This window comes from Pithys albifrons, chromosome 14, assembly GCF_047495875.1.
Source record: "Pithys albifrons albifrons isolate INPA30051 chromosome 14, PitAlb_v1, whole genome shotgun sequence".
Lineage (NCBI taxonomy): Eukaryota > Metazoa > Chordata > Aves > Passeriformes > Thamnophilidae > Pithys > Pithys albifrons.
Window position 1 is genome coordinate 20,005,433 of NC_092471.1, and position 27,897 is coordinate 20,033,329.

Genomic DNA, 27,897 nt, shown 5'->3' on the forward strand with positions numbered 1-27,897 from the left:
GTGAAAGCTTTTTCTGCTTTCTGGTGAATCTGGGAGGATGGTGTGGTTCCTCTGTGTCCAGGTCTGCTCTGCAGAGAAACCTCAATGTAAGTTTAGGGATTTCAAAAGCTCTGAATGTACAACTGTGACCTTCCATTTCCCAGCATCACCCATTCATTTGTTCATTGTTGTACTCAGCAAAGTTGTGCCTGATGTGTGAACTGTGGCCTCTGCTAAATGAAGCTGCTTTTTCCCCAACTCAATCCCAGCAGGCAGTTGAACACCTCCCAAAATCTTCCATGCATGTGGCACTAACTGAGCTGCTGTCAGCAGTCTCAGAGGCAGGACTTGGCCATGGCAGGTGTGGAGATTTGTCTGTGTTTGCACCCTTGAAAGAGCCATTCCTGGGCAGTTGCCAGATGTTTGTTCAGGTCTGTAAATTATGAAAATTTAACCTCTACAGCTCTTACAAAAATTAGGACAAGAGGCATTTAAGTCTAACTACTCTCCAAACCTGGAAGAAGAAATAATATTCAGAGGGTTGGTGGTTCACCAGTTTGACAAAGAGGACTTGTATGTTTATTTGAGGAAAGACTATTATTTGGTATGTTATTCTGTAACACCAAAATGTTCTAACTTGCTGAAGGTTGGCCACATATTGCAGCTGTCACAGAGAAGAACTGAAAAACTCTCCTGACAGCAAAATCATCTCTGACTAGTCTTGTCATGCACAAATTTGTAAAAAGCAGCTTAAGACTGGTGTGTTGGTCAAGGACAAGGGCTCTGCTGTGTTGGTGTGATGTGTGTGGCAGGCAGCAAATGGCAGGATCGTTCTTTCAGTCACTTTTGGTGCCTTGTGCCTCTGACAGAATGATCTCCTGGACAAAGACAGGAAATATGTTGAAAGCTAAACAGGTTGCACTGTTCTAACAACGTTCAAGAATGATTTAGTGAGTCTGTCAGTTCCCTTAACTTCGTGTTCCCTGTCAATCTTCTTGCCAGCAAGAGGAGAGGCTTGAGAAGGCAAAGGCAAAGTGCAGGGCATGACTGATGGGCTTTCTACAGACAACAAAACCTGGAGAGAAGTGACACCTCCTGTATTGGTTTCAGCCAATGTTCTGTCTTCCCACTGAAGGTCTGCAGTGATTTGGAGTCAGCTTTATGTCACTGGGGAGAAGTATATCGTGTTATTTCACCTTGAATGACACTCTGAAATAACAAACTCTGTAGGAAAACCGTTGCTACAGATTCTCTCAGGTACAGAAGTGGTCATTGGTATTTACCTGATTTTTATGAATTTTGATTTCACTTCTGTGGCTTAGAGAAGCAAGTTATGAAACTCTACATAGAAAAAAACTGAAATTCCACACCCTTGCACCTCCTGTGGATGCATTAGGTCCATCATTATTCAGATGAGGTGACTGAGAACACAGTTACCTCCTAAGTCTTTGCTAAGGAGAAGTGAGATGAATAGATGGGTTAATCACAACACCCCCCAAACTGAGATCTTGTGCAGACTGACATTGAAAAGTTGTGACTGCACTTTTTGTTCTTATTCTTCACAAAGCTCATCTGGCTGAGCAAACATGTTCCAGCAAAGTGTGTGTCCTCCTCATGCTGCAGCAATGATATTACTGGGGAGCAGAGGTGGCCTTTAGAATGTGAGAAGAGTTTGTAGTGTGCTAGTCTGTTCTTTCATGGGTATTGGAGTAAATTTATTCATTCAGAAGAAGGTAAAAAGAAGAAAGAAAAAAACCCCCAAATCCTATAGATTCAGCATAAATGTATCTCAGGTCAGAGGGGAAACAAAGGAAAATTATGTTTAGAACTTTCTATGAACAGTAATTGGGTAAAGTAGGTATGTATTTAAAAATACTTGTGAATGACTTTTAAAGTTTTCATGTTTGCTTTACTTACCACTTATTTAATGTAAATGTTAGCAATTCACTGGGGAGAATAAACCCATCCTTTCACTTAAAGTCAATACCTTTCCCACTTCAGCTGAAGCCCTGAGAGCTCACAGGATTCCTTTCCAAGATCAGTAACTCCTGAAGTGCTGCCTGCATGAGGACTTAGGAAACCCTCAAGGATTTGTCTCTGAACAGTTTTTAGCCTGAGTGTTCTTGCAGTGCTGCTGAGGGTGTGCCTGATATCTCCTGCTCAGCTCTTGGAATTCAGGTGTGTGTTGGGAATTCACTGGCTCTCCTCAAGGTGTATTGCTCTTGTTCAGCACTCTGCCTTTGGAAACCCAGCCCAGACCTACTTCATCTTTGTACCAGAACAGATGTTTGTTGGAATACACTGCTCAGGAATTTATTTATCAACTGCAGTCTGCTAAAAAAACCACTGAGAAGTTTTGCTTCTGTTGGGCTCTTGCTCAGGGTGTTCTGGTGGGTTGTTTGCTCCAGGAGCACAACTCAGCACCTTGACTTTATTCAATGCCAAATTTAGTACTCTTGAATCCTGCTCACACAGGCCATAAATACAACCCACATGTTTAAGCACTCTGAGTCAAAATGAATTTAATTTCAAGCTTAGAGACTTCATAATTGCTTCTTCCATGGGGAGGCATCCAGGATTTGCCAGCACCTGCCTTTGTCCTGGGATATGTGGGACCTCTTTTATTCAAATATTTAAGCAAGTCCAACATGAGTGTATTAAAACCATGAGTTTTGCTGGAACTGTGGCAGGCTTTGAGATGTTATTCAGTCTTTCTTTTTGCCAGCATTCACATCACTGCTGAATTTCCAATTGCTGCTGCTTGAGCTGACTTCATGTCTGCCATCATCAGAGAGATGTGTTATGGATAGAAGACCTTTAGTTAAGATTCACATGTCATCATAATTTAAAATATTTTAAGAACAGATTAGACAAAATTCTGTCTCATTTAAGGCCATATGTTCCTCTGGGGAGGATCTGAAGTTTGTTTTATTCCCCAGCTGAGGGTTTGAGCAGTTTGGGTGACACCAGGTTTCCTTCCTCGTCCAGCTCAGCTACGTGATGTCCTTAACAGCAGGAATGCTGCCATTTGGATTTGCATCAGTGCTTCCCTGCTGGTGCTCACAGGCATCTGAGGAGCAGCTGTGTTTTTGATATGATATTCATTTGGAAAAAAATATTATCTTGTGGAAGTGTCTGATGAGAAATGTTGAGTTGCAGTCCCAAGTTCCGCAGCTTCCCGTCCAACTGCTTTGTCTCATTTCTTCCTTTCTTTTTCCTGGTGCAGAAAGTGCTTCATTAACATGGTGAACAACCATTAGGTGTTTATCCTCTGCAGCTCACACCCCAGCAGCAGAATGTAAATGAATTTGCAGTCACTAACAAGGTTGAACTTTAAAATGAAATATGCTCCAAGAGAGGACTTTTTATTCATCTCACTGTTTGCAACACTGCAAACTGGAGGCTGGTGTTTCTTATCTAGAATATCTGGTCTCACAGGACTCCCTGGTTCTCTGCAGCAGGCATCAAACTAGGCCACATACAGATCCTCTCTCCTGTCTTGGGCTAATTTAGAAATGGGGCTCTTTGAGTATTGCCCACTGGAATTTCCTGTAAGAGCAATCAAAGTGATGCAACCACTGCATTTCCATTCTTCCTTGGAAGAGCTTGTCCGTGGTACAAATGGAGGCAGAAAGGTTTGGCTGGCCCTGGAAGTTGGTTCTGCTACTTGGTCCTCAGCAGGAGCATCCTCAGGACTTGGGAGTGCAGGAGGAAGATTTTGAAAGTCCAGTTCTTTGCATGTCATTTCATGTTGCTGAGGTCAGAGTAAAGAAGATCACTCCCCTGAATGCTGTGATCCATTGTACCAAGTGTTACAGACTGCTTGGGTGGCTGGAGAGTGGGCATGAAGCTTCTGGGGTAAGACACTGAGATGTGGCATTGATTGATAAACCCAAGTCTGTGGTAGGACTGACAGTGTAGGAATTTTCATGGGAGGAAAGAAATCCTAACTAATTGATTCAGAAAATTCAAGGACAAAGGGTGTGCTCTGCCCAGTCCATCTGCAGTGTTGGGGTGTGTGGGGTGGTCATTCCTGGTGCTGTGCCTGAGTGGGTCACCTCTGCCAGTGACCTGGGGGGGAGATGAGGGGCCAGACCTGCAGCTCCCACCCTGCCTGGCCACACTGTGTTCTCCAGCACTGGGTGAGAGGTGTGTCTTCAGAGGCATCTCCCTCCAATCTGCCAGAGAGGAGATGCAGGGCAGCACCTCTGTGGGATGGGACAGGACCTCCAGTTGAGTGGAGAATGGCAGTGGCATTTATCCTTTTCATGGGACACTTGGCTTCTCAGGAAATCCACATTCATTGCAGCTCTAGCTAAAATACAGACTGATGCTACTGCATCAGACACTGCAGTTGCCTGACTGTCACACAGACTGCAAAGATCTCACTCAGTTCATATGAAAATCTGCCTTTCCAAAGCCAAAATAGCTTTACTTGTAGAGGGCAACAGCACATAATAATCCCCTCAGACCCAGTCACCCTGCAGGTGTTCAGCTGCTGTGTTTGAGATGCTCTGGGGGGCAGTGCTGTTGGTGAATCTGACCTACTGAAATGAGTGTCAGATGGGAACTAAAGTTGATTTCATGGCTCCCTTTTCATATTTGGCTCTCAGTGGTAACTTCCTTGGGAGCTGGTGTAGCTCACTGATAGAAGAACTCTGTTCTGCTTATTAACACAGGGCTCAGCAGTTGCAAATTAGTGGTTATTCATCTATGAAGAGCATTCACTCTCCCCATCCACAGCAAGAGCACAGACAAGAACTCCAACCAACTCCAAACAGAAGAGGCTGTTGGCAGCCATCAGGATAATCAGAATAAAGGCAGAGAGATGCAGTGCTCAGCCCCTGTGATGTCTATCAGGGAGCTATTTCAGTTGCTCCCTGAGGCATTCATATCTCAGCCCATCTGTGTCTGATCCTAAATTACTTATGACTGTGAGAGATCAGGGATTTCCCCATAGATAAGGGGAGGGGGGTGGAACATAATTTTTGTATTTTTGATATTTATATTAATGGCACAGCATGCAGGAAGCATTTAATTCCCAATAAGAATTTAGGTGACTTAAAAATGCCAGTAAATATTAGTCATTAAGAATAAGACACTCCATCCAGCAGCTGCTTTTTTCCCTTAAAAATTTTCTCCTTGGTGAAGGATTAGGTAGCAATGAGCACCATGAACACTGAAAATTAAATTCTCTAATGGCACAATCCAGCTGCAAGCCAAATGTTACACAAAGACCCTGGCAAGACAGGAGGAAAGAGAGAACATAAAAGACTTTGTCCTGCAGTAGTGTCTACCCTCCGAGTGCTTCCCAGCTATGACTGGAGTTTCTGATCTCACTTCTTGGAAAGGCAAAGGTACTTACCCATTTTCAGAGGCCAGGAGACAGCATCCTGCTCACAGGTCACACAGGGATGGTGTTGTCACCAGAAGGGACATCTTGCCTCCCAGTCACTAAGTCAACTGTATCTTCAGCTTGGGTGTGCTGGTTTAAAGGGGAACCGGCAGGAGAAACGAACCCGACACAAAAGAGATTGTAACTCAGAGTTACAATTTAATAAAAAATATTTCAATCAATGCAATGATACAAAAAGAAATTGGTTTTAACCCACAAATCCACAAGTATAACCCAGCCCCCTGGGGCACAAACACAGGGGGGTTTGGTGGCCCCTGTGCTGAGCCCCACGTGGTTCCCCCGAGTCCAAAGGCAAAGGAAGGGACAAACCTGTTGGTGCAGATGATGGCACAGTCTGGTGCAGAGTGGTGGGCTTCTCCTGGCCAGGGTCTGCTCCTCCTCTGGATCCAATGAGTGGTCCCAGAGGTCCCCAAACCCCAAGATTGTCTCCCCTCAGGTTTGGATGGGAGCCCCCAGTGCCTCCCCCAGGGCAGGGAGTTCCACACTGGGGGATCTGACTCTGGCAGTCAGGGGGGATTTTGGAATGGTTGGTGGCCCCTGAGCAGAGCTGAGCCCTCAGGTGGGTGTGGAGGTGCCAAGGAGTCCCTGCAGGGCAGTTCTCCCAGCTCCTCTGCCAGGCTTCTTTCCCAGCCAGCTCCCAGCCTGAGGGCTCAGCTGTGCCCTGGGCAGCTGCTGCCAATGGGCCATTGGGAACAGTTGCTGGGCAATGGCCCAGAGGGTTTAGAATGCACAGCTTTGGTCACCCCCACACAGGGAGAAACTGGTCCCACCTGCTGAACGAGGACATAGGGGCAGCTTCTGCTCAAGAGATCGTGGAGAAGGGAATTGCTTTTGGGATTGCTCCAGAAATGCATCTGCAGGCTTGTCTACAGGTGGGAACCACCCTGGGCAGATTTCTGGCAGCACTGCCATGGGCTCCATACCATCCATTGTGATTTAATCCCAGCTGGCAACTCAGCCCCACGCAGCCACTCGCTCTCTGCCCTACAGTGGGATGAGGGAGAGAACCAGAAAAGTGAGAAAATTGATTGGCTGAGATCAAGACAGGTGACAGGTGAAGCAAAAGCCAAGTGTGCAAGCAAAGCAGAGCAAGGAATTCATTCACCCCTTCCCAAGGCAGGCAGGTGCTCAGAGCTCTGTAACACTCCTCAGTGGTTTGGAAGGACAAATGCCATCACTGCAAGCATCCCCCCAGTTCCTCCTTCTCCCCCAGCTGGATACACTCATCATGAAGCCACACAGTTGGGATGTCCCTGTTGAAGTTGAGATCAGCTGTGTCCCCCTTCCTTGGGCACCCCCAGCTCCCTCACTGTGGGGCAGCAGGAGGAGCAGAAAAGGCTTTGGCTCCATGCAAGTAACAAAAACATCCCTGTTTTATCAACCCCGTGTCCAGCACAAATGCAGAACACAGCCCCACACCAGCAGCTGTGAGAAAAGCTCCTATTGCAGCCCAAACCAGCACAGCATCAAATGTTTAGTTCCAAGGTTAGCTGAACTGAGGACAAATGCCACCCTTTGGAGGCATTTCTTTTCATTCAGCCAAGTTTGTGGGATGTTGCCTTGTGCTGCTGTTTGTAACAGAGGTTGGAGGCTCACACAATTCCTTGGAAAAAATGCTTGATACTTGTTAAGCATTGGGGAAATAGTGTTTGATAGTCATATATTCTCTTAAACCAGTAGAGCTTCTGGTGCAGCACATCTGCCTCTGATTCTGGACCATCTACAAAACTGGGACAATAATCAGCTTTTTAAATTATCACAATCTCTGCTTTTCATTGTGCAGAAACTTTAACTGATACCAAACCCTGTCACATTCATGTGAAATGATAAAAGGCTCTGATATACAGGTGCCCTATTTTTATCTGTGGCACATGAAAGGCTTTGCAAAAAAGGTGAGAAAACGTATTTGGGCCTCTGCTTATGTGGAAAACAAACTTTGCCTTGGGAAAGGCCTTGGCATAAATAGTGTTGAAGGCGTCAACTTGCTTTTCCAGATCTCAGGTCTACTGTTTGCACCCAAGAAATTTCCCTGACTTTATAAAAAAATTTGAAATGATAAAAGTTTGACAATATTATTAGAGTTTCAGGGCTACTTCACACCTTGAAGGGCTGAAACTAAGTTTTTTCTTGTTCTTGTATCTTTTGTGCATTGATTTAGGACTGTGAATCCTAAATGACCTTTAATGAGTTGAACATGAGGTTCTTTAGTCAATGAATTTGATGGCTTAGTCTAAGTAGCAACACCCAGAAGGAAAGTGAGCAAAAAGCAATTGATTCTTTAGCCAGCACACCAATGGCATTACTGAAGATTTAAGTGCCAATATTTAGTGGTTTTAAATCTGTGGTTAGTCAGTTGGACCAATACAAGTTGGAAAAGTCTTACAGTGGTGAGTGTGTGGGTTTACCTTTAATAAAGACACCAATGGCATTACTGAAGATTTAAGTGCCAATATTTAGTAGTTTTAAATCTGTGGTTAGTCAGTTGAACCAATACAAGTTGGAAAAGTCTTACAGTGGTGAGTGTGTGGGTTTACCTTTAATAAAGACACCGTTTGGTGGTTTGTGGCATTAGGGAGAGTCTCTTTCTGTGCTGTGCTTAAATTTCCCCAGGGCCATTTTCAGTGAGGTTGGGACTGGCTTGATTGGAAAATTTAATGGCTTTTTCCATCTCAATTCCCTTTTGCCAACCTGCTCTTTAAAGCTGCTCTTTCATGATGTGTGAATTTCTCTCCATTTGAAGAACTAACATCAGATACAACTGAGAAAGCAGATTTTAGAAATGAGCTATTAGGCAGAGAAGAGGCACTTTTAAGATGCTTGCAAGTTGCACAGCAACCAGAGGAACATACAGTCATTTGATTTCTCAAATGACTTTGACTTTGACTCAGGGGAAAAACAGTTTTATTCTCCCCTTAGAGCTTTCTATCATATGTGATAGGGAGAAAATGTGTTTATAACATTTTCTCCCTCAGAAAAAAAAAAAAAGGGCAAAAAAAAAAAGAGTTGTGCCTCATCTCAGAGAAGCAGCAGCTGTAAATCTGTGCAGAACACATCCAATAACAGCTCCTGTTTGGGATCTTGTTTATTGTTGCAATGATACATAAAAATGCAGCTTCACAAATGCCAGATAGTCATCTTGGAGACCTTATTTTCAGTGCTAATTTGGGCCATTCTGTATGTTTGAACGACCCAGTCTAAAAGTGGTCTGATTCTGATATAAACATCCTGTTATAACATATAAAATATATCAACCAAATCTAAAAATACTTACAGAAGTCAATGACTTCATCACACTGAGCAAGTAATTTTTCCTTTCTCTTGGCCTTGGTTTAGTCATTTTGACCACGGGGGTGAGGGTGCTCTGCTTGTACAGAATGCTCTGAGAAATGCACTGGAAAGTCTTGCTGGTACTGGGCAGGTTTTGTGCTGAATGAATATTTTAAAAATATTTGAAAAATCTTTTATTAAAATAATGCCTCTTTCACACTGAATCTGTTTGCCTGGTGACTAAAAACTATTGGAATTTTTTATAGGTATCATTAGATATGATGAGAAGAGCCTTGTACCTGTCTCATAAATGCAACATGGGGTGGCTGACTCTGTATGGGTCACTGAGGGCCATAGTAATATATATCTGTGATATATATATATATATATATATATATATATATATATATATATACACACACACATCCACACATGCATTTATGTTTATATATCTCCATATATATTTATTTATGTATTTATATATTTAAATACTTTTTATATATTTATATTTATGTTTTATGTATATATGTGTATATATAGATGTATATATGTATATATATTCATGCTATATATGCTCCTATCAGATATAGGCATATATTATAGAAGCATAGAGGCTTCTTCCAGGGGCAAAAAATCATAAGGATGGGGTGGCAAAACAGAAGGTCTCTTGTATTCAGTAGCCCTTTGCTACCACAGCAAAATCCTCCACAGAACTGGTTTAAATTGTAGTGGTGTGTCCCAGTTTAGCAGGTGGGACCAGTTTGTCCCTGTGTGGGTGTGACCAAAGCTGTGCATTCTAAACCCTCTGGGCCATTGCCCAGCAACTGTTCCCAAGGGCCCATTGGCAGCAGCTGCCCAGGGCACAGCTGAGCCCTCAGGCTGGGAGCTGGCTGGGAAAGAAGCCTGGCAGAGGAGCTGGGAGAACTGCCCTGCAGGGACTCCTTGGCACCTCCACACCCACCTGAGGGCTCAGCTCTGCTCAGGGGCCACCAACCATTCCAAAATCCCCCCTGACTGCCAGAGTCAGATCCCCCAGTGTGGAACTCCCTGCCCTGGGGGAGGCACTGGGGGCTCCCACCCAAACCTGAGGGGAGACAATCTTGGGCTTTGGGGACTTCTGGAACCACTCCTGGGATCCAGAGGAGGAGCAGACCCTGGCCAGGAGGAGCCCCCCACTCTCCACCAGACTGTGCCATCATCTGCACCAACAGGTTTGTCCCTTCCTTTTCCTTTGGACTTGGGGGACCCACGTGGGGCTCAGCACAGGGGCCACCAAACCCCCCTGTGTTTGTGCCCCAGGGGGTGGGTTACACTGCTGGGTTTGGGGGTTAAACCCAATTTCTCTTTGTGCCATTGCATTGATTGTAATATTGTTATTAAATTGTTACTCTGATTGATAATCTCTCTTGTGGTGGGTACATTTCTCCTGCTGCTTTACCTTTAAACCAGCACATGGTGAAAGGGTGTTTTGCCTGACAAAACATTCCCTGAGGGCACTGAAAATTGATAGTGGCACTACCTCCCTCCAGAGACCCCTCTGAAATGAGCCAAGTTCACAGGGAATCACAGAATATCCTGAGTTGGAAGGGCCACATAAGGAGCACTGAGTTCAACTCTTGAGTATGGTGACCAAACCCACCTCTTTTGTGTTATCAGCACCTTGCTCTGACCAACTGAGTTGATCTCCTGTTATCTTCATGTTAATCCTTGCTTTGAATGTCCTTCATAAGTGGTCTCTTCTCCTTCATCTCTGCTGCTACAACTGTTGTGGTGCCCATGGGAAGTGTGATTCTTTCTGATAGGGATGTGTCCAATCATACATGCAGTTAGATCGCCACAGGAGTATGTTTATCCATAACTCTTTATCTATGCTAAGAAAATTTTTCTGGTTTAATTATAGCACAGTGAGTAGAACAAGCACCCCCAGAGCAATGGCTGAGATTTTCTTTGGAATTTGCAGTGCCCAGTGAGAAATCTGAGTTTAGTCAATCCCACAATCAAGAATCAGACTGTTCTGAGTTGGAAGGGACCCACAAGGATCATCGAGTCCAACTCTTAAGTCAATGGCCCACCCAGGGGATTGAACCCATGACCTTGGCATTATTACAGCCAAGTTTGAACCAACTGAGCTGATCTCAGGGTCCAGCATAACTTCACTAAGAGGGATTAAAAATCAAATACATAAAGAAAAACACAGTTCTCTTGGTCTTGCAGCATCTCTAGTTAGCTCTGGGTCTGAAAAGCTTTGCAAACCTGGTTGTCCAGGCATGATCAGGAATATAAAGTCTTCTGGCTTAGGGTAGAAATATTGTGGCTTGAGTTTGACTGTTAGAACAGCCTGAAGTGATTGCAGTCTGAGTACTCTGGTGTGGGCTCACTGAGATGCTGTAAATCACCATCCCAAAGCTCTTTTTTACAGAGCCAAAGTAAACTGTCAAGTGTCACTTTTGTTGCTGTGATCAAAGACTTCTTTCGGCCTCTGCTTGATCTCCTCCATGTTACAACAGCTCTCTCCATGGACAGCAAGGCAGGATTACAAACAAGCTGTGCTGGTCCCAGCAGGTGCCACCCTGCTGTGCCCCCTGCTCTGCTGGGCTGTCCCGTGCCCAGCACTGCCCACCCTGCACAGAGCCACGTGCAGCACCCCACACAGTGCTGGAGACATTCCCTCTCACACACACACACACCCCCTCAGAGGTCTGCACCTTTTTCTGTCTCATCTTTTAGTCACTTCTTAAAGATGCTGACAGTGATTTGTTCGAGGCAGTCGAAACCTGCAGCGTTCAGAAAGGAAACGTGTTCCAACACATGGGAAGAGAAACAGCTCATAGTAATTTTCCTTGTGGCACTTTTGCACAAGGCTTGGTGTGTGGTGAGTGGCTGATATACATAAGGATGCTTCAAATAGGAAAAAAAAAGCTTTTTTTCTGTGACAAAAAGTCTTAAATCCTGTATAGAAAATAAGAGCAAAATCGGCCTCCTTTCCTCTGATGCAGGAAGGATTTTTGATTTTTTCCACATTTTGTAGATTTTAGGAACACAGTAGCTGTAGCAAAGTAGATTTTTTTTGTAGGTTAATATTTCTAGCAGTTTAAGTTTAATGTCTTTCTATCACTGCCCCTGCCCCAGAATGGGGAGCTCAAATTCTTTTAGTTGTTTAGACTCTCTTCAAGTTAAAGAGCTGAAGGATACCAGAAGACCTGCAGAATGAGACATAAACATAAGCAAACAACCTTGGGACTCAGAACATTGGAAGAACTCCAGAAACCAGAGGGAGAGGAGAATGATGAAGACAGAGGGTCTCACTGACCTCAGACCCAAATCTTAAGGGGTTGGAACAGGGGTGGGACCAGGGCTGGACCAAGAGATGTGTAAAGTAATGATTGGGTGAACCATATGATAGAAACCATATCAACCAGTGTTTGGGAGAGCACAGGCATGTCATCATGTGTTCCTGTGGGCCTTTGGACTGATATTAAAGGACTTTACTTTTCATCTTACCCTATACTAACGTGGCTCAGAGTCCTGCTTTGTTGGGGGTCTCTCACGGCATCACTCTGTCTCCAAAATATGCTTTTCCACCCCATAGAATCATAGAATCAGCTGGGTTGGAAGAGACCTTTGAGATCAAGTCCACCCCATGGCTGGCCCTGAACGTATTAGGAGGGTCTGTGTGTGCTCTGCCACATGTGTGAGGGGGAGTGCACATGAAGTGTAGCAATGCATTCTCAATACGTGGCTTGGAGAATGGCATGCCAGATAATGGGCTGATGAAGAAAACACACCAGCCACTGAGAATCCTTTAACAACTGATGTTTTTAATGTGGTTGGAGTGTGTATGTGTGTGTGTGTCGCTCGGCTTCGCGAAGATTTGGGCAGGGCTGTCCCCACGTGGGTGCCCTTCCAGCCTGGGCAGTGGATTTCAGGTGAGGCTCAGCGTGCACAGAACTGGCCCCACCGTTTCAGTCCTGAGGTTCGTCTGCCGCGGCCGAGCGAGCTTGGACAGTGCCAGGGAAGTCCTCAGGACTAGAACCTACAGCACCCGGCATTTCCCAGGAGGTCTCCCATCCAAGTACTAATCCGGGGCTGACCCTGCTGAGCTTCCGAGACCTGACGGGATCGGATGGCAGGGGGGCATTAACTGCCTTGGTTTGAGTGTACTGAATGTAAAAACTGCATTGTCATTCCTTTTTCTTCCCATAACCCCCTGCCAGGCCAGGGGACTGGGAGAAGGACAGTGACCTCATGTTACCTGAAACCCTCTCCCATTGAACGTAAATCCCCCTACTCCTATTGGCACAAATTCAGACTCCCCCCCTTGTCACTTATTGGTGAGTTTGTGTCCCTCCAAAGTCCATATAAACCTGTACTCCTGATTAAACTTCCTCTTTGTTCCTGCCTTTGCCGGTGGTCCCTGCGTGTCCTTTCTGGGGGCTCTCAGAGACCACATGGTCGGGGTGAGCAGAGAGCACACACTTCTCCAGGGTTAATGGACTGATAATCCAGGACCAGGAGAAGTTCCATATCGTTGCAGATTCCTTCAGCACACAGCATAACGAGGCTACAAGAAACCAACCCTCACAATGAAGCACTGCTCAATAATGGTATTTCTCTGTTTTTTCCTCCTCAGTTTGTGGCTCAGCCGAACTGCCAGCAGCTGCTGGCAACACTCTGGTACGATGGTTTTCCAGGATGGAGGCGGAAACACTGGGCAGTAAAACTCTTGACCTGTGTCACCATTGGACTGCTATTTCCTGTGCTGTCTGTGGCATATCTGATTGCACCGAAGAGCAGGCTGGGACTGTTCATTAAAAAGCCATTTATAAAGTTTATCTGCCACACTGGCTCTTACCTGACCTTCCTCTTCATGCTCCTGCTGGCGTCGCAGCACATCGTCAGGACTGACCTGCACATGCAGGGGCCTCCTCCCACCATCGTGGAGTGGATGATCCTGCCCTGGGTTCTAGGTAAATGCAAACCATCCAAAAGCTGAGCCACAGCTGCCTGACTCACACCCATGGCAACTGTGCAGGGGCTCATTCCTGCTCTCAGCACCATCAGCATGTGAGGAGGTTTGGCAGCCAGTTCCACACACTGCACAGAACAGCTGGGCTCCTTCTGGAACAGCAGATCCTGTTGGCCCAGGGCTCTTCTGCTGTTCTGCTGCCATCTGACTTTCCTTTAGACATGACCCTGAATAAACCATGGCAGATGCAGCTCTCTCCCTGCTTCCCCCATGCACTGTGCAAGGAGCAGGTTAGCAATTGGCTTCTGGGTCAGAGTGGCACTGCTCCTGCTGGTTCTGTGCTGGCAGCAGGCAGTGCCCAGAGCTTGGCTCTGCTTCCACCTGCTCCCTGACCTGTTCCTGTAGGCAGCGTGCAGGTACCAGCCTCGGTTATTCCTGGGCTTCCAGACTCCTAAATATCTAAAGGAAAGCAAAAAAGGGAAGATAAATCTCACTCTGTGCTGATAATCACTGACCAAATCAACATCAAACACTCTGATGTGAACAGGAGAAGGAGGGAGCCCTAATTATCAGCAGGTTAAATGGAAGGCTCTTACTCCAGTCTGGCTTGGGCACCCACAGGTGGGCAGGGAAGGAGGTGTCTGTGCCCTGAGGGCAGGATGTGCAGGTGACAGCTGAGCTGAGATGGGAGAAGAGCAGGCAGGCATAGCTGGATATATTTTTGATGAGAGTATTTATCCTTCCAAACTGAGCTCTAACACAACAAGTGGAAACCTGTGGGCTCCATGAGGAGCACAGTGTCTCCTCTGATTCAGTGCCCATCCTGCCTGCTGTGCCATGAGCATGTGGCATCACTGTGAGCTGGGACCTGCTCAGTGCTGGACATCAGCTCCAGGACTTCCCGTGGCTCCTGGGAACAGCCAGAGCCTCAATTCTCCACTGACCTTCAGTGACATTATGGACGAGCCCTGGGCAATGGTTTCCACACCTTTATAGCTCTCCTCCACCTTTGCTTTTCCAGCCCTGCTCCCCTGCCTCCCCTCTCCTGGTGGTGCCAGGACAGAGCTACTCATTTCTGTGTTTCTCCTGGTTCTGTGCTGAACAGCCCCAGCTGTTCCCTGTGCCAGACCTGATGGAAGATGAGGAAGGAAATTAATAGTTACAAACATGTTCACCAATCACTTTGGATTGTGACTCAGGGCACTGTGCCCCTTGCACAGCTCCACCAACAGCCTCATTAACTGATGAAACTCATTTATGGCATTGAAATGCAGCTGTTCATAGAACAGAGTAAGCTGAGGAGGTGAAATGACTTTCCTGAGCTTAGGTGATCTCTTCATTTGAAATTTGTGGTTAAAATTGAGGGAAATGATAGGCATTTCAGCAAAATTGATTTGCAAATGGGAGAAGGATAATCCATTAAAAGACCCTTTCCAAAGCACCTCTTACAGCTGCCTGCTTTTCTTGAGCTCCTTTGTTTCGGATAAATAGAGATATTGTAGGATTGTTTATGAAATGGAGAAATCCGAACAGTTTCACCAGATTAAAGGTTATTATTTACAAAGTATTTTCCACTATAAAGAGAGCAGGCACACCCAGCATTGCTGTAACTATAGTAACCAGCAATGATAACTCACTATAAATACAATGTATGACTTCTTCAACAGGCTCCTCTCCATTGATTTATTTTGCTTTACGGTTTTGTGTTCATACAAAGATGTGGAGTCAGCTGTAATAAGATTACCTTACTGGCCCTGGCATTATGTTTGTCTGCCCATTGACCTGCTGGCTGGCACCTGAGCAGCTCAGATTGATATCTGGGGGTGTGCAGCAGCTCATTTCAACTTCACCTGCTCTTCAGATTGAATTTTCAGCTCCTTAAGGTCGAGTTGCAAGGAGCATATCAGAGACTGCTGCACTATCCTGTGGTTAGGCAGGGGCAGCAGTTTGGGAAAGTAAATTAGTAATGCACCTGGAGGTGTATTTTTGGTTTTTGGAGGGTTTTTTGGGAGGTTTTTTTGTCTTTTCACACATTTTTCAGGTCTTCATTCCAGGATAATATTGCAAACTGGATAATTCAAAATGCCTGGGGCTCTAAAGACATTCTCAGAAGCAGGTAGAGGATGAAGGAGCTGAGTTGCCATTTGCTTTTTCCTGGGACTTAAGCTTTCAAAAATGCTGATAAAGGACATACAAGTTACTTAAAATCAGAACTGTGTGCCAGGTGAGTTGAGCAGCCTGGTAATGAACTTCAGAAGCTGCCCCTCAGCCCTCCAGCTGCAGGGAGGTGTGGTGAGCACCAGCAAGTGCCCAAAATGATTACCAGAAGGCATTTCTGAGTTGAGATGAGGGGCTCTGGCTGTATCCTTGGGGACAAACACTGCCCTGACAAAGCCCAAAGCATCATCTGACGTGGGGTGAGTTGCTGCCCAGGGATGCAGTGCCAGGCTGCAGTGCCCTTTTCCATGCTGAGCCTTACCTTTTCTCACAAATAATTCCTATGGGCTCTTTGTTTAGCAGGATGCATAAATACAGTGACTGAGCAGAGGGGATGAATTCACATCTTCCTCCTTTGGTGTGCTATTTCCAGGTCAGGGAGGAACTATACTGGTGTTGCTAGAGAAAGTCAGGAGAAAGCAGTGCTGTCTAAGAGAGCAATGAATTGCTTAGGAGTGTCTGTGAGAGCAGACAATCTATTAGAAACAACACCCCAATACAGTTGCTGAAGTAGTTTATTCATGTAGAACAAATTTCAGCTGAGCCAATCCACTAATGCTGGTTATAACTGACATCTGTTTCAAGCAGTCTCTGTGTGTGTGTCTGGAGCCTGGATAGCAAACCAAGGTCTTTTTCATCTCTCTCTAGGCCACATTCCCCACAGACTTGTAAAATGTCTCATGATCAGCAGCTTTATACTTTGCAGAAGGCAGGAGGGATGAGACATTTTTTCCAAGCTGTTAATTCCCAGTTGTCTGGCAGTACATCAGATATACAGAGTGCTTTAATGGGAAATAATGCCTGGTCATGACAATTAACTCTCTGCCTTTCTCTCTACAGGTTTTATCTGGGGAGAAATCAAGGAGATGTGGGATGGTGGATTCAATGAGTACGTACATGACTGGTGGAATCTGATGGATTTTGCAATGAACTCCCTCTATCTTGCAACCATCTCCCTTAAAATTGTTGCCTATGTCAAGGTACAGTAACTTGGGAGAGAGGATTCATAATGTGCTTGTGAGAGCTGTAGTATGTAGGGTAAAAACTGTACAAATCAAAATTATAAAGCAAAGAAAACAGCATTTCAAAAAAAAAAGCATTTCAGTTTTGAAAATGCACCTTTTGTAGCTGTGCAGTTGCCAAAGGTGGCTGGTTTTAAATACTGACCCTGCACCTCTTTCAACGTGGTGAAAACAGGATTTTTAAATAAAATTGAAAAAGAATAATAGGGTTATCTGAAAATATCTCCAGGCAAGATTTATAATCTGTAGTCCTCCAGATCTGGAGATTACTAATCAGAAGTTTGTGAAAGGTCTACTGAGAAAAACAAGAGTGTTAGTAGGAGGTTTCTGTCTGATAAAAGGAGTCACCTTACTCTTCAGTATATAAACTATAGGCAGGGAAATGACAAAGGAGCAAGCTGGGGCTTTAACATCCCATGGATTCTTCTCTGTCATATTCCATTTGTGCCAGAAGTGCACATTAGAGCTCATCCTCAAAAGCACCTTCCACATATATAAATTTCTGATGCTCCAGCTTAGCATATGCACATGATTTGAAGCCAGAGGATGGCCTGAAGCACTTTCCTTCTGTCTCCCTTTTGCAGAGACAAGACACAAATGGCATCCTGTAAAATTCCTTATGCAACAGCTCTCTTTGGCTTCAGCTGAGCTTTGTGCTTGGCCTGATTCTTTTTTTGTGTGTGTGAATCAGCAGTAGCTTCACTGCAGTCAGTGCAATTATTCAGGTGTAAGTCAAGGAACTGGAACCTGCTCCTTGGCCACTCATGCCCTTTCCAGTTCTGCTGTGCTGCTGTGTTGGTTTTGCTCAGTGTGCTGGTTTAAAGGGAAACCAGCAGGAGAAACAAACCCAACACAAATGAGATTATGAATCAGAGTTACAGTTTAATAAAAATATTACAATGAATGCAATGGCACAAATTTGGTTTAACCCCCAACCCCAGCAGTGTAACCCAGCCCCCTGGGGCACAAACACAGGGGGGTTTGGTGGCCCCTGTGCTGAGCCCCACGTGGTTCCTCCGAGTCCAAAGGAAAAGGAAGGGACAAACCTGTTGGTGCAGATGATGGCACAGTCTGGTGGAGAGTGGTAGGCTCCTCCTGGCCAGGGTCTGCTCCTCCTCTGGATCCAGTGAGTGGTTCCAGAAGTCCCCAAAGCCCAAGATTGTCTCCCCTCAGGTTTGGGTGGGAGCCCCCAGTGCCTCCCCCAAGGCAGGGAGTTCCACACTGGGGGATCTGACTCTGGCAGTCAGGGGGGATTTTGGAATGGTTGCTGGCCCATGGGCAGAGCTGAGCCCTCAGGTGGGTGTGGAGGTGCCAAGGAGTCCCTGCAGGGCAGTTCTCCCAGCTCCTCTGCCAGGCTTCTTTCCCAGCCAGCTCCCAGCCTGAGGGCTCAGCTGTGCCCTGGGCAGCTGCTGCCAGTGGGCCATTGGGAACAGTTGCTGGGCAATGGTCCAGAGGGTTTAGAATGCCCAGCTTTGGTCATACCCACACAGGGATAAACTGGTCCCACCTGTTGAACTGGGACACCCTGGCAGAAGGGCACTGCTTCTTGTAACTCAGCTCCTAAGGACAAGCACTTCCCCAAAGCGCCTTGTTTGGTCCTGCCCAGATGTGTGCAGGCAGAGAGGGAAAGAGGAGAACATTTCATAAAACCCTTTGACTCCAGAATGCAAACAGCCCTGCCATGAGACCTCTGTAAAATCCTGAAGGTTGTGTCTTGGTGAGTCATATTTTCAAAGGGAAAAGCTTTAAACTGCTGGTGCTCCCTGAAGAGGCACCTCTGTGGCAGCATCAAAGCAGGAAGAGATTATGTCTTTTATTCTCCCGACATTCAGAACCAGTGAGGAAATTGCAGACTTGAAAGGCTGGTCCTTAAACTGCAATACAAAAAAATGCTGGAAATTGTAAGATTCAGGAAAAAATCTTAAAATGTTAACAATCTTGTTCTTTCTCACACACAAATTACTGGAGGAGCTGTGCATCCACAGATTTATACAGCCACATGCTAAGGTTTAAACTGACAGCCAAACCACAGCTACAAAGCATTGGAAGAAGTAGTAAGATGCCAGCACACTAAAGAAAGTTTGCAGGAATAAATCTGTTTGAGTAGAAATCAGACCCTCTTGGATTAAACCTGACTTGATCTAAGATCAGAGCCTGATAAGGACCAATCTCAGGCAATCCTGAGAAGGTGCATAAAATCTCCTATCGGAGCAGTTCTGAAGCAGAAGTTCCCTTCTGACCTGTGGCACTTCAGGGTTGCAGCGTGCTCTGAAATTTAAGGATTTATAACTTTGATAATGGCTTCAAATCATTTTGCAACATGATTTCTTATTTATAGAAAAGCCCTGAGCTGGAACAGGCTGGGATATAAGCCAATATACCATATTCTAACACTTCTTAGAATTTCAAAGGATTACATGGACATTTAACTTTCTGCCAAATATCAGAAAAAATAAATTGCATACTGACATCATCCTTGGTTTTAAGTGAAGGCTTTTTTTTCACTTGATTTGTATGGTTCCAAGACCTGGCTCTAATATTGTCCAATATCAATTAAATCTTCAGGCTAATTATAGGGGAGAAATGCTTTCTTAATAAGTCTTCATTTGCTGCATTGACACATCATGTAATGAGGAAGGGTAAATGTCACAGCCTGACATAATTTATTTGTACTATTCTGTCTGTGTCTCTGTTGTGTTTCATCTTCTGAATAGACACTAACTAAGCAACTCCAGCCTTCACAGATATCCACCTCCATTAGATAACCCTGCAAAGTGCTTGTGCTGGTTTAAAGTAAACCAGCAGGAGAAATGAACCCAACAGAAGAGAGATAATAAGTCAGAGTTACAATTTAATAAAAATATTACAATAAATGCAATGGCACAAAGAGAAATTGGGTTTAACCCCCAAGCCCAGCAGTGTAACCCACCCCCTGGGGCACAAACACAGGGGGGTTTGGTGGCCCCTGTGCTGAGCCCCCTGAGCCCCACGTGGTTCCTTCGAGTCCAAAGGAAAAGAAAGGGACAAACCTGTTGGTGCAGATGATGGCACAGTCTGGGCGAGAGTGGGGGGCTCCTCCTGGCCAGGGTCTGCTCCTCCTCTGGATCCCATGAGTAGTCCCAGAAGTCCCAAACCCCAAGATTGTCTCCCCTCAGGTTTGGGTGGGAGCCCCCAGTGCCTCCCCCAGGGCAGGGAGTTCCACACTGGGGGATCTGACTCTGGCAGTCAGGGGGGATTTTGGAATGGTTGCTGGCCCATGGGCAGAGCTGAGCCCTCAGGTGGGTGTGGAGGTGCCAAGGAGTCCCTGCAGGGCAGTTCTCCCAGCTCCTCTGCCAGGCTTCTTTCCCAGCCAGCTCCCAGCCTGAGGGCTCAGCTGTGCCCTGGGCAGCTGCTGCCAATGGGCCATTGGGAACAGTTGCTGGGCAATGGCCCAGAGGGTTTAGAATGCCCAGCTTTGGTCACACCCACACAGGGATAAACTGGTCCCACCTGCTAAACTGGGACACTGCTGTTTCCCTGTGACCTATGAGGCCAGGATGCTCTGCAGAAACTATTTTCCAAGGAAGGATATACCATCAGTTTATAAATGGCCAAAATATGATCCTAAGAAATTACTTTAAAAATAGGTTTGAGGCCCAGAAGAGCTTTCCCATCCCTTTATGTGCTGAACCCCAGCAGAGAGGCCCTGGGTTGCTCTGTCCAACCAGTTTGCAGAAGAGAACTGGGAATAACTTTGCAAATCTGCTCTGTAGGCTTCCTAATCCCAACCATCCACTCCCACTCTTGGATATCCTCAAAAAATTACCACGTCTGCCTGTTTGTAAACATCTTAAGACCCATCTTCAACTCAAGCTGGCAGGCTCAGGCCATGACGTTCATGTAATAAAGAACAGTTTGGAAATGTCAGAAGCAACCTGAGGTCATGCTGAAATGCCTTTGTATCATGTCTCATCTCCTTCATACAGAGGAGTAGTTGGAAATATCAACTTGCTTTTGGCTGCATCCTTGAAAAAAGTGGGAGTGTACATTGGACCTTCAGATTTAAATAGAAATTCCCTGCAATCTTGACTGTCAGTGTGACACCATTTCCTTTGAAAAGGTACAAAAATTATTTTAGGAGTCCTAAACACACCGGCGACACTATTAGCTGTGTTATTCTAAGTGCATTTTTGCCTTTTTATACATGTTAAATGAGCAGGAAAATGTTAAAAGCACCATTATTCCTTGAACTGAATGTCTTTTACTCCATTTTCCAGTGCTAGTGTAGTTAAACCAGAGCAGTTACATTTACAGAACCAGCTCTTTTGTGTTACCCACTCACATCTGGCTGCACTTTGCTCAGAAAATGCTCCTGCTTTTGCAGGTACTTTACAAACCCAGTTAATGCTATAATTGATGCAGTCAGTGTTTCAGCTGTAATTAAGACCTCTGCTTTAGCACTCTCCTAAAATTGCCATGACAAATTAACTAATAAGAAAATTAATACGAAGAAAGCATTTTGGTTCTGGGCTGTTGCCACCTGGTGTTTTTTTTGTTGTTTTTTTTTTTTTTGAGATTACTAGGGAAGGAAAGCATCCAATAGCTTGTTGCTTTCCTGCTTCCCTCCCTTCTCCCTCCCTCACATTGTTCCTGGAATGTGCAGTGTTTTGGATGTGCAGTCATATCCAGGAGGAAAAAGAAAAGTAATGGGAAATTTCCACCTGGAACCTGCTAAAATCTGAACCCCTTTAAATGTTGAAAGAGAAGGAGATGATGAACTCATAGACCTAATAAGCCCACATACAGTGACCTCAAAATTTGAATAATTTTAACAAATCTCAAATTTCTAAGTTTAGGTTAAGAACAGCCAACATATCTGAAACCTCTAAAGAAAAACTGCTTTCATATATCACTCTATCAGGGCTCACAATCCAGTGGGCATTTGTGTTGGGTTGAGCTGGTAAAATGCCACTGTCCAGTACAGAGTCAAAGCCTCCCTCCCCTCCTGCTGAGAAAAGGGAGAAAGGAAAAACAACCTGGACACTCAAACTAGGTTTATACTTAAACTAATTATATATATGTATACAGAAAAGAGAAAATGAAAAGAAAACTACACACTTAGACAAGTTAGAAATAACCAGAAATAACTCCCCATCGAACACAAATCCCACCATTCCAACTACAAATCACTGTGGAGAACTCAGTTCACCAGAGACAGACCTAAGCAGAGAGAAAGACTAAGAACAAACACTTTACTTTGCTAAGATAACATGGTGGTGAGGGGTGCTGGGCCTGGGTCTCCCATCCCTCCTGGGACAGCACAGTGAGTCCTACCCAGCTGAGAAGCCACAGAGGGACTGACTGAGCCACTCCCACACCAGCTTTTATATTTTGAGATGATGTTGGAATATGATCTGGAATACCCTTGGCCAGTGGTGTCAGCTGGCCCAGCCCAGCCCAGTCCAAGTCAGCTGAGAGTCTCAGCCCTACTCTGGAATCTAAAGCCTAAATTAAGGCCTACACTTGGCTAAACCCATAACAACAGTTCATAAGCAGAAATCACTAAACCAAAGTCTCTGCCCTGATCAAAGTCAGCTTCAATCCTGAATCCTGAATGTTGGTCTGACAGTAGCTGAGATGTAAGAGTTTAAAAGTACTCCTTGTACCACCAGGACTGGTTAGGATTCACCTTTGCTGCCTGTGAAAGTCTGTGAAAAAAAAGACTCCAAGCCAATTTTAGTAGGAGATAAGAGAGCAGTGGCTTTGATGAGCACCCAGGCTCACCCAGGAACGCATCGATGCGTGCCCCAGACTCTGATTTCCATGGGTTTTATAATACTGTTCATCCAATCATTATTTTAGACATCTCTCAGTCCAGCCCTGTCCCACCCCAGTCCCAACCCCTCTGATTTGAGGCTGGGGAAGGTTTTGGGACCCCCCGTTCCTCATCTTCATCTTCCTCAGCACACATAGGACTCCTGGAGCTCTTCTAATGTTAATGTCATTCTGTCCCTGTTTATGTCTCCTGTGCCTTCTGATAATCTTCAGCCTTCTACCTTGAAAACAAGACTGAATAGCTTAAAAAATTTAAGGCATCGATGTGGGATAGAGGTTACATTGAAGTTAAGCTGCTAGAAATATTAACACACTAAATTTGCCTTTGCTACAGCTACAGTATTCCTAAAATCTATGAAATGTAAAAACCAAAAAATCCAAAACCCCTTCGGCATCACCTTTGAAGGGTTAGTTATTAGCAGGTGTGACTTTCCGAGTTCCCTCTGAGTAATTCCAACATAATAATTCGCTTTTCTCTCTGGTTCTTGCTTTCAGTACAACGGTTCTCGCCCGAGGGAGGAGTGGGAGATGTGGCACCCGACCCTCATTGCAGAAGCTCTCTTTGCCATCTCCAACATCTTAAGCTCCTTGCGCCTCATCTCCCTGTTTACAGCCAATTCCCACCTGGGCCCCCTGCAGATCTCCTTGGGACGAATGCTGCTGGACATCCTGAAGTTCCTTTTTATCTACTGCCTGGTGCTTCTGGCTTTTGCCAACGGACTGAACCAGCTTTATTTTTATTATGAGACCAGTGCCTCGGAGGAGCCCAACAACTGCAAGGGGATCCGATGTGAGAAACAGAACAATGCCTTCTCCACGTAAGACATCATGTCCTCTCTGTTTTCAGGGCTGCCTTCCACTGTCCCCTGTGTCACCTGCTTGTGCCTGGTGTCTGTCACTGCACTCAAAGTGCCTTTATTTATTTATTGGCAAGTACCAGCTGAGGGGTTTGACTCTGCAGGAAAGGTGTGAGTTAACTGGGGCAGACATTCTGCTGAGCTCTGCTGTTGGAAGTGGGAGACAATCATTTTAATTCTGGAGCAAGGAGTGTCCCTATAAAGTAAACAATAAATAAACGATGGAGGAACAGGACACACACACTGACCATTGTGATCAAGTGAATGCCCCTTTATTACACACCACACACAGTTTATATGCAGTTAAAGCTACGTAGTTGCTTAAACTGAGCCTCACACCATGTAACTGCAAATCCCCATTGGTTATAATCCACATCTCACAAGTCCAGTGTTTTGGTGAACTTATCCTGACTGTTTTCAAGAACATCCCCAGTGCTGTGAGAAGCCTGAGGAGTTCTCATGAGAAACCTCTAGGGAGTTGCTAAGAACTCCTGGGGATTCAGCTCCTCCAAGCAGCTGTAGCCTTGTATGTTCTCAGCTGCTTTCAGTCTCACAGGGTCTTATATAGATCTGAATTGCTCACTCTTGATTTTTCTGTACCAACATCCCTGCATGATCCTGCAACCTGACTCTTACTATGCACAATTTCAGGATATTTGAGAAAGCAAGGATCTTTTTGCCATAGTAATTTTTTGGTTTAATTCTGGGGTAAAAGAGGGGAAACTGAACAAGATGTAGAAAACAAGGGGTAAACCTATGTGCAGGTTTAAAGGTAAACCTGCAGCAGAAATGAACACAATACAAAAGAGATTATAAGGCAGAGTTACAATTTAATAACAATATTACAATAAATGCAATGGCACAAAGAGAAAAATTGGTTTTAACCCACAAAACCCCAGAAGTATAACCCAGCCCTCTGGGGCACAAACACAGTGGGGTTTGGTGGCCCCTGTGCTGAGCCCCACGTGGTTCCCCCAAGTCCAAATGAAAAGAAAGGGACAAACCTGCTGGTGCAGATGATGGCACAGTCTGGTGGAGAGTGGTGGCCACAGCCTGGTTGAAAGTGGTGGTCTCTTCTCAATCCGACGAGTGACCCCTGAGGTCTCCTTACCCCAAGATGGGTACCCCCAGGTCCAGCTGGTAGCCCCCAGTGCCTCCCCCAGGGCAGGGAGTTCCACACTGGGGGATCTGACTCTGGCAGTCAGGGGGGATTTTGGAATGGTTGGTGGCCCATGGGCAGAGCTGAGCCCTCAGGTGGGTGTGGAGGTGCCAAGGACTCCCTGCAGGGGAGTTATCACAGCTCTTATCTCACAGATGCCTTTCCCACCCAGCTCCCAACCTGAGGGGTCAGGTGTGCCCTGGGCAGCTGCTACAAGTGGTCCATTGTTCTTGGGAAATGAATAGAGGGTTTAGAATGCCCAGCTTTGATCACTCCCACACAGTGATAAACTGGTCCCACCTGCTGAACTGGGACAAGCTAATGAAAGGTATTCATATATAATGTAATACAGGAAAACCAACAATCTCACCTAGACCATTTTCATGCATTCATGGTGTTGCAGGCTCCTCTGATTTCCTTGCAGTGGGGTGAGACTAAATTCCCAGCAACCCCCTTTTTTTCTGGGAATGCTGGTACTTTACTGAGATGTTGGCATGGAAATTACTGTGACGACAGCTGGCAGGGCTGAAAGAGATAGCACATGCTGAAAAATAACAGGAATTGTCTTTCTGATGTATTTGTTTTAATTACTAATAGTAGAAATAATTATAATAATCAGCCCCCACACAATTGTTCTTGCTGCTTGCTCAGTACTTAACTCACAATGGGAAGAGAAATAAATAAACCACGGACTAAAAAAATGCCCATGCCCTACAAACAAGCAAAACAAAACTGTTGTCCACCACTTTATGCTAAATTAAATAAAACTTGTCCTGATGCCAAATAACTCTCCACCCTCTGTCAGCTGAAGGCTTGGGATTAAGAAAGGATTTGGGATGTATTTGCACTGTTACCAAAAACAGATGAGGGCTGAGGTCTCATGACTCTGTTGGGAGAGGAAAGGCTCCAGCATTGTCCTGTGGGTTCCCTCCTTAAAGAATGTGAGATTTTAATGCCTTCAGGAGCATCCTGACCTGCCAGACCAGCCTGTGCCATTTCCCACTGCAGAGCAGGAGCACCATAGGCCTGATTGATTTTCTCATGAAACCCTTCTCTCTCTGGAGGAAGGGAATGGAACTCCACGATGCTGATGAGAAACAGAAGGATTTCAGTCTTTTTTTCCTGTTTGAATTGCTTTGCCTGCCCCAGAAATGTGTTTGCTGTCCAGGTGAAGGAATTAAGTAACATAATATTCCTTGATTTCTGTCCATGTAGATGCAGCAGAGGGAAGAGGGTTTGGCAAGTGCAGTCTGTGCTCAGGGGCAACTTCGAGTCCAGAAAGGGTCAAACCCACAGAGTTCAGGACCAAATCCTGCCTGTCCCTGGAACTATGGTGAACAGGGTTCAATTCTGCCTTCTGGTTTGGACTTGCCTCCATTGCAAACCACTTGTTTTACAGATTCCATTGTAGCAGGTTAGTGGAGAAAACAACAGCAGGATTTGACTGAAAACATCAACCCTCCTCCAATCTGTCAGGTGTAATGTCTTGGGAGCCAGAAATGCTACAGAATTAGCAGAAAGTGTGCTGATCAGCTTAAATACAGACCACAATTTCTAACATTCATTGAAACCCCCTGCCAAGGGGAATGTGGCACAGAAAGGAAATTGTGGGGGCTCAGCCTTTGTGGCAGAGGTTTGTGTCAAACAAAACCGCAGTGGGAGGGGATCCATTAGAAGTGAGGGCTCCTGGCAGGGGACAGAACACTCTGCAGGTACTTTTTGTTTGAGACCTGCTTAAGGAATTTATTCAATGTGCTCTTAAAAGTTTAAATGGTTGTTATTAACCACCCTAACACAAGCTAACATTTGGCTGTGGAGCAGAGGCACAGCATGAGTTGAATGGCTGGGAAGGAGCAGTTTGCAGATCAGCCAGAGCTGCTGCTGCCCCAAGTTTGCTCATGGTCCACTCCTAATGAAGGAATAACTGTAAAAAGCTTTCAGTGAGTGCCCTTTGATTCCTACCAGCATTCAAAGCTTTCAGTGAGTGCCCTTTGATTCCTACCAGCATTCCCAGGCTCTAATTTTGCCAGGGAAGGAAAGAGGATGCCCCTCATTGTCAAGTGTGACACCTGTTTACTGGCACATTATTTCCTATTACTCTCAAAAGGGTGGGTTTAATATTTTCTTAGTGAGGAAATTGTGTTGCAAACACAGATCAGGGAAAACTAATATTTGTTTGTGACAGCAACAAGAGGAAATCAGGAATAATTTCAGGTTTTCTGCTTTGGCCCTGCCATCCCTCAGGAAGCAGAGTGGCTGCTGCTTGGGCAGACAATTGGGAAATGTTTAGAGCTGTGATGCGGGCAACTGAAGGAGGAAGAAGAGTGAGGAAGAGGAGGAAGAGGTGGAGGAATTCACACATTGTTGCCTGCTGTGTCCTTCTCACTGGGGCCATTGCCCCTGGCACACAGAGGGAGCCACTTGCCTTCTTTCAGCTGCCATGGGGAGTGGTGGAACTTTGAGAATTCTCCTGTCTGCTTTAGATCCAAAGTACACTCAGCAGCATGGGGTAGTCTCTTAATCACTATTTCCAAAATTCTACTATTTTTTTAAAGCTGCTTCTCCAAAGTAGTGTGAGCCTCACCTGGAACACACACTGTGGAAAAGGACTGTCATTAAACACTAAGAAAAGGGTAACTAAACCTTACTGCTGTTGTCTTTTCAACAGGGACCACGAGTCCACATGTAAATATCCTGGTCTTAGTCTGGGCCCAGATTATACTTTATACATATATACATTATATATATATTAGTTAATATTGTGCATCCAGAGCACTGACCACTTCTAGGACCGATTTCACTGTCACGACAGGAATCTCTGTCTCCCCTGAGCCTACAGCCCAAGCAGTATTTCTGCTAACAGTAAAAGTGCTATAAATATTTTAAAAGATATCTAACACTACACCATTTTTAGTAGAGGAAGGTTTAGCATTCTTTGGTTCATCTTTATTTTACCACCTCAGTTATTTAATAAATTTAACAAACAGCCTGACGACTTTTGGAAGAAAGACGTGTTGCTTTAAAGAGTCTTCATGATTTTGGCCAGTGAGAAACACGAGATACATCCACAAAGTATAAAGAAACTAAATCCTCATATAAGGCATAGGGTACATGTGAACAGATTCCTGGCACGTCAAGGATCTGAATTATTTGTGTTGCTTTGTATAGCAGTTGCATTAGAAAACATACACTGACCTCAG

General features: G+C 45.3%; 1 protein-coding gene across 1 annotated transcript in view; it reads left to right on the top strand.

Moving 5' to 3' along the window:
• The window catches only part of TRPC5 (transient receptor potential cation channel subfamily C member 5), a 143,631-nt gene that overhangs the window by 77,941 nt on the left and 37,793 nt on the right, over positions 1-27,897 (top strand). Inside the window, exons 4-6 of the mRNA XM_071569614.1 lie at positions 13,293-13,629; positions 16,686-16,825; positions 23,177-23,499. Coding sequence (XP_071425715.1) covers positions 13,293-13,629; positions 16,686-16,825; positions 23,177-23,499 — 800 coding nt within the window. The remainder of the gene's footprint in view (positions 1-13,292; positions 13,630-16,685; positions 16,826-23,176; positions 23,500-27,897) is intronic.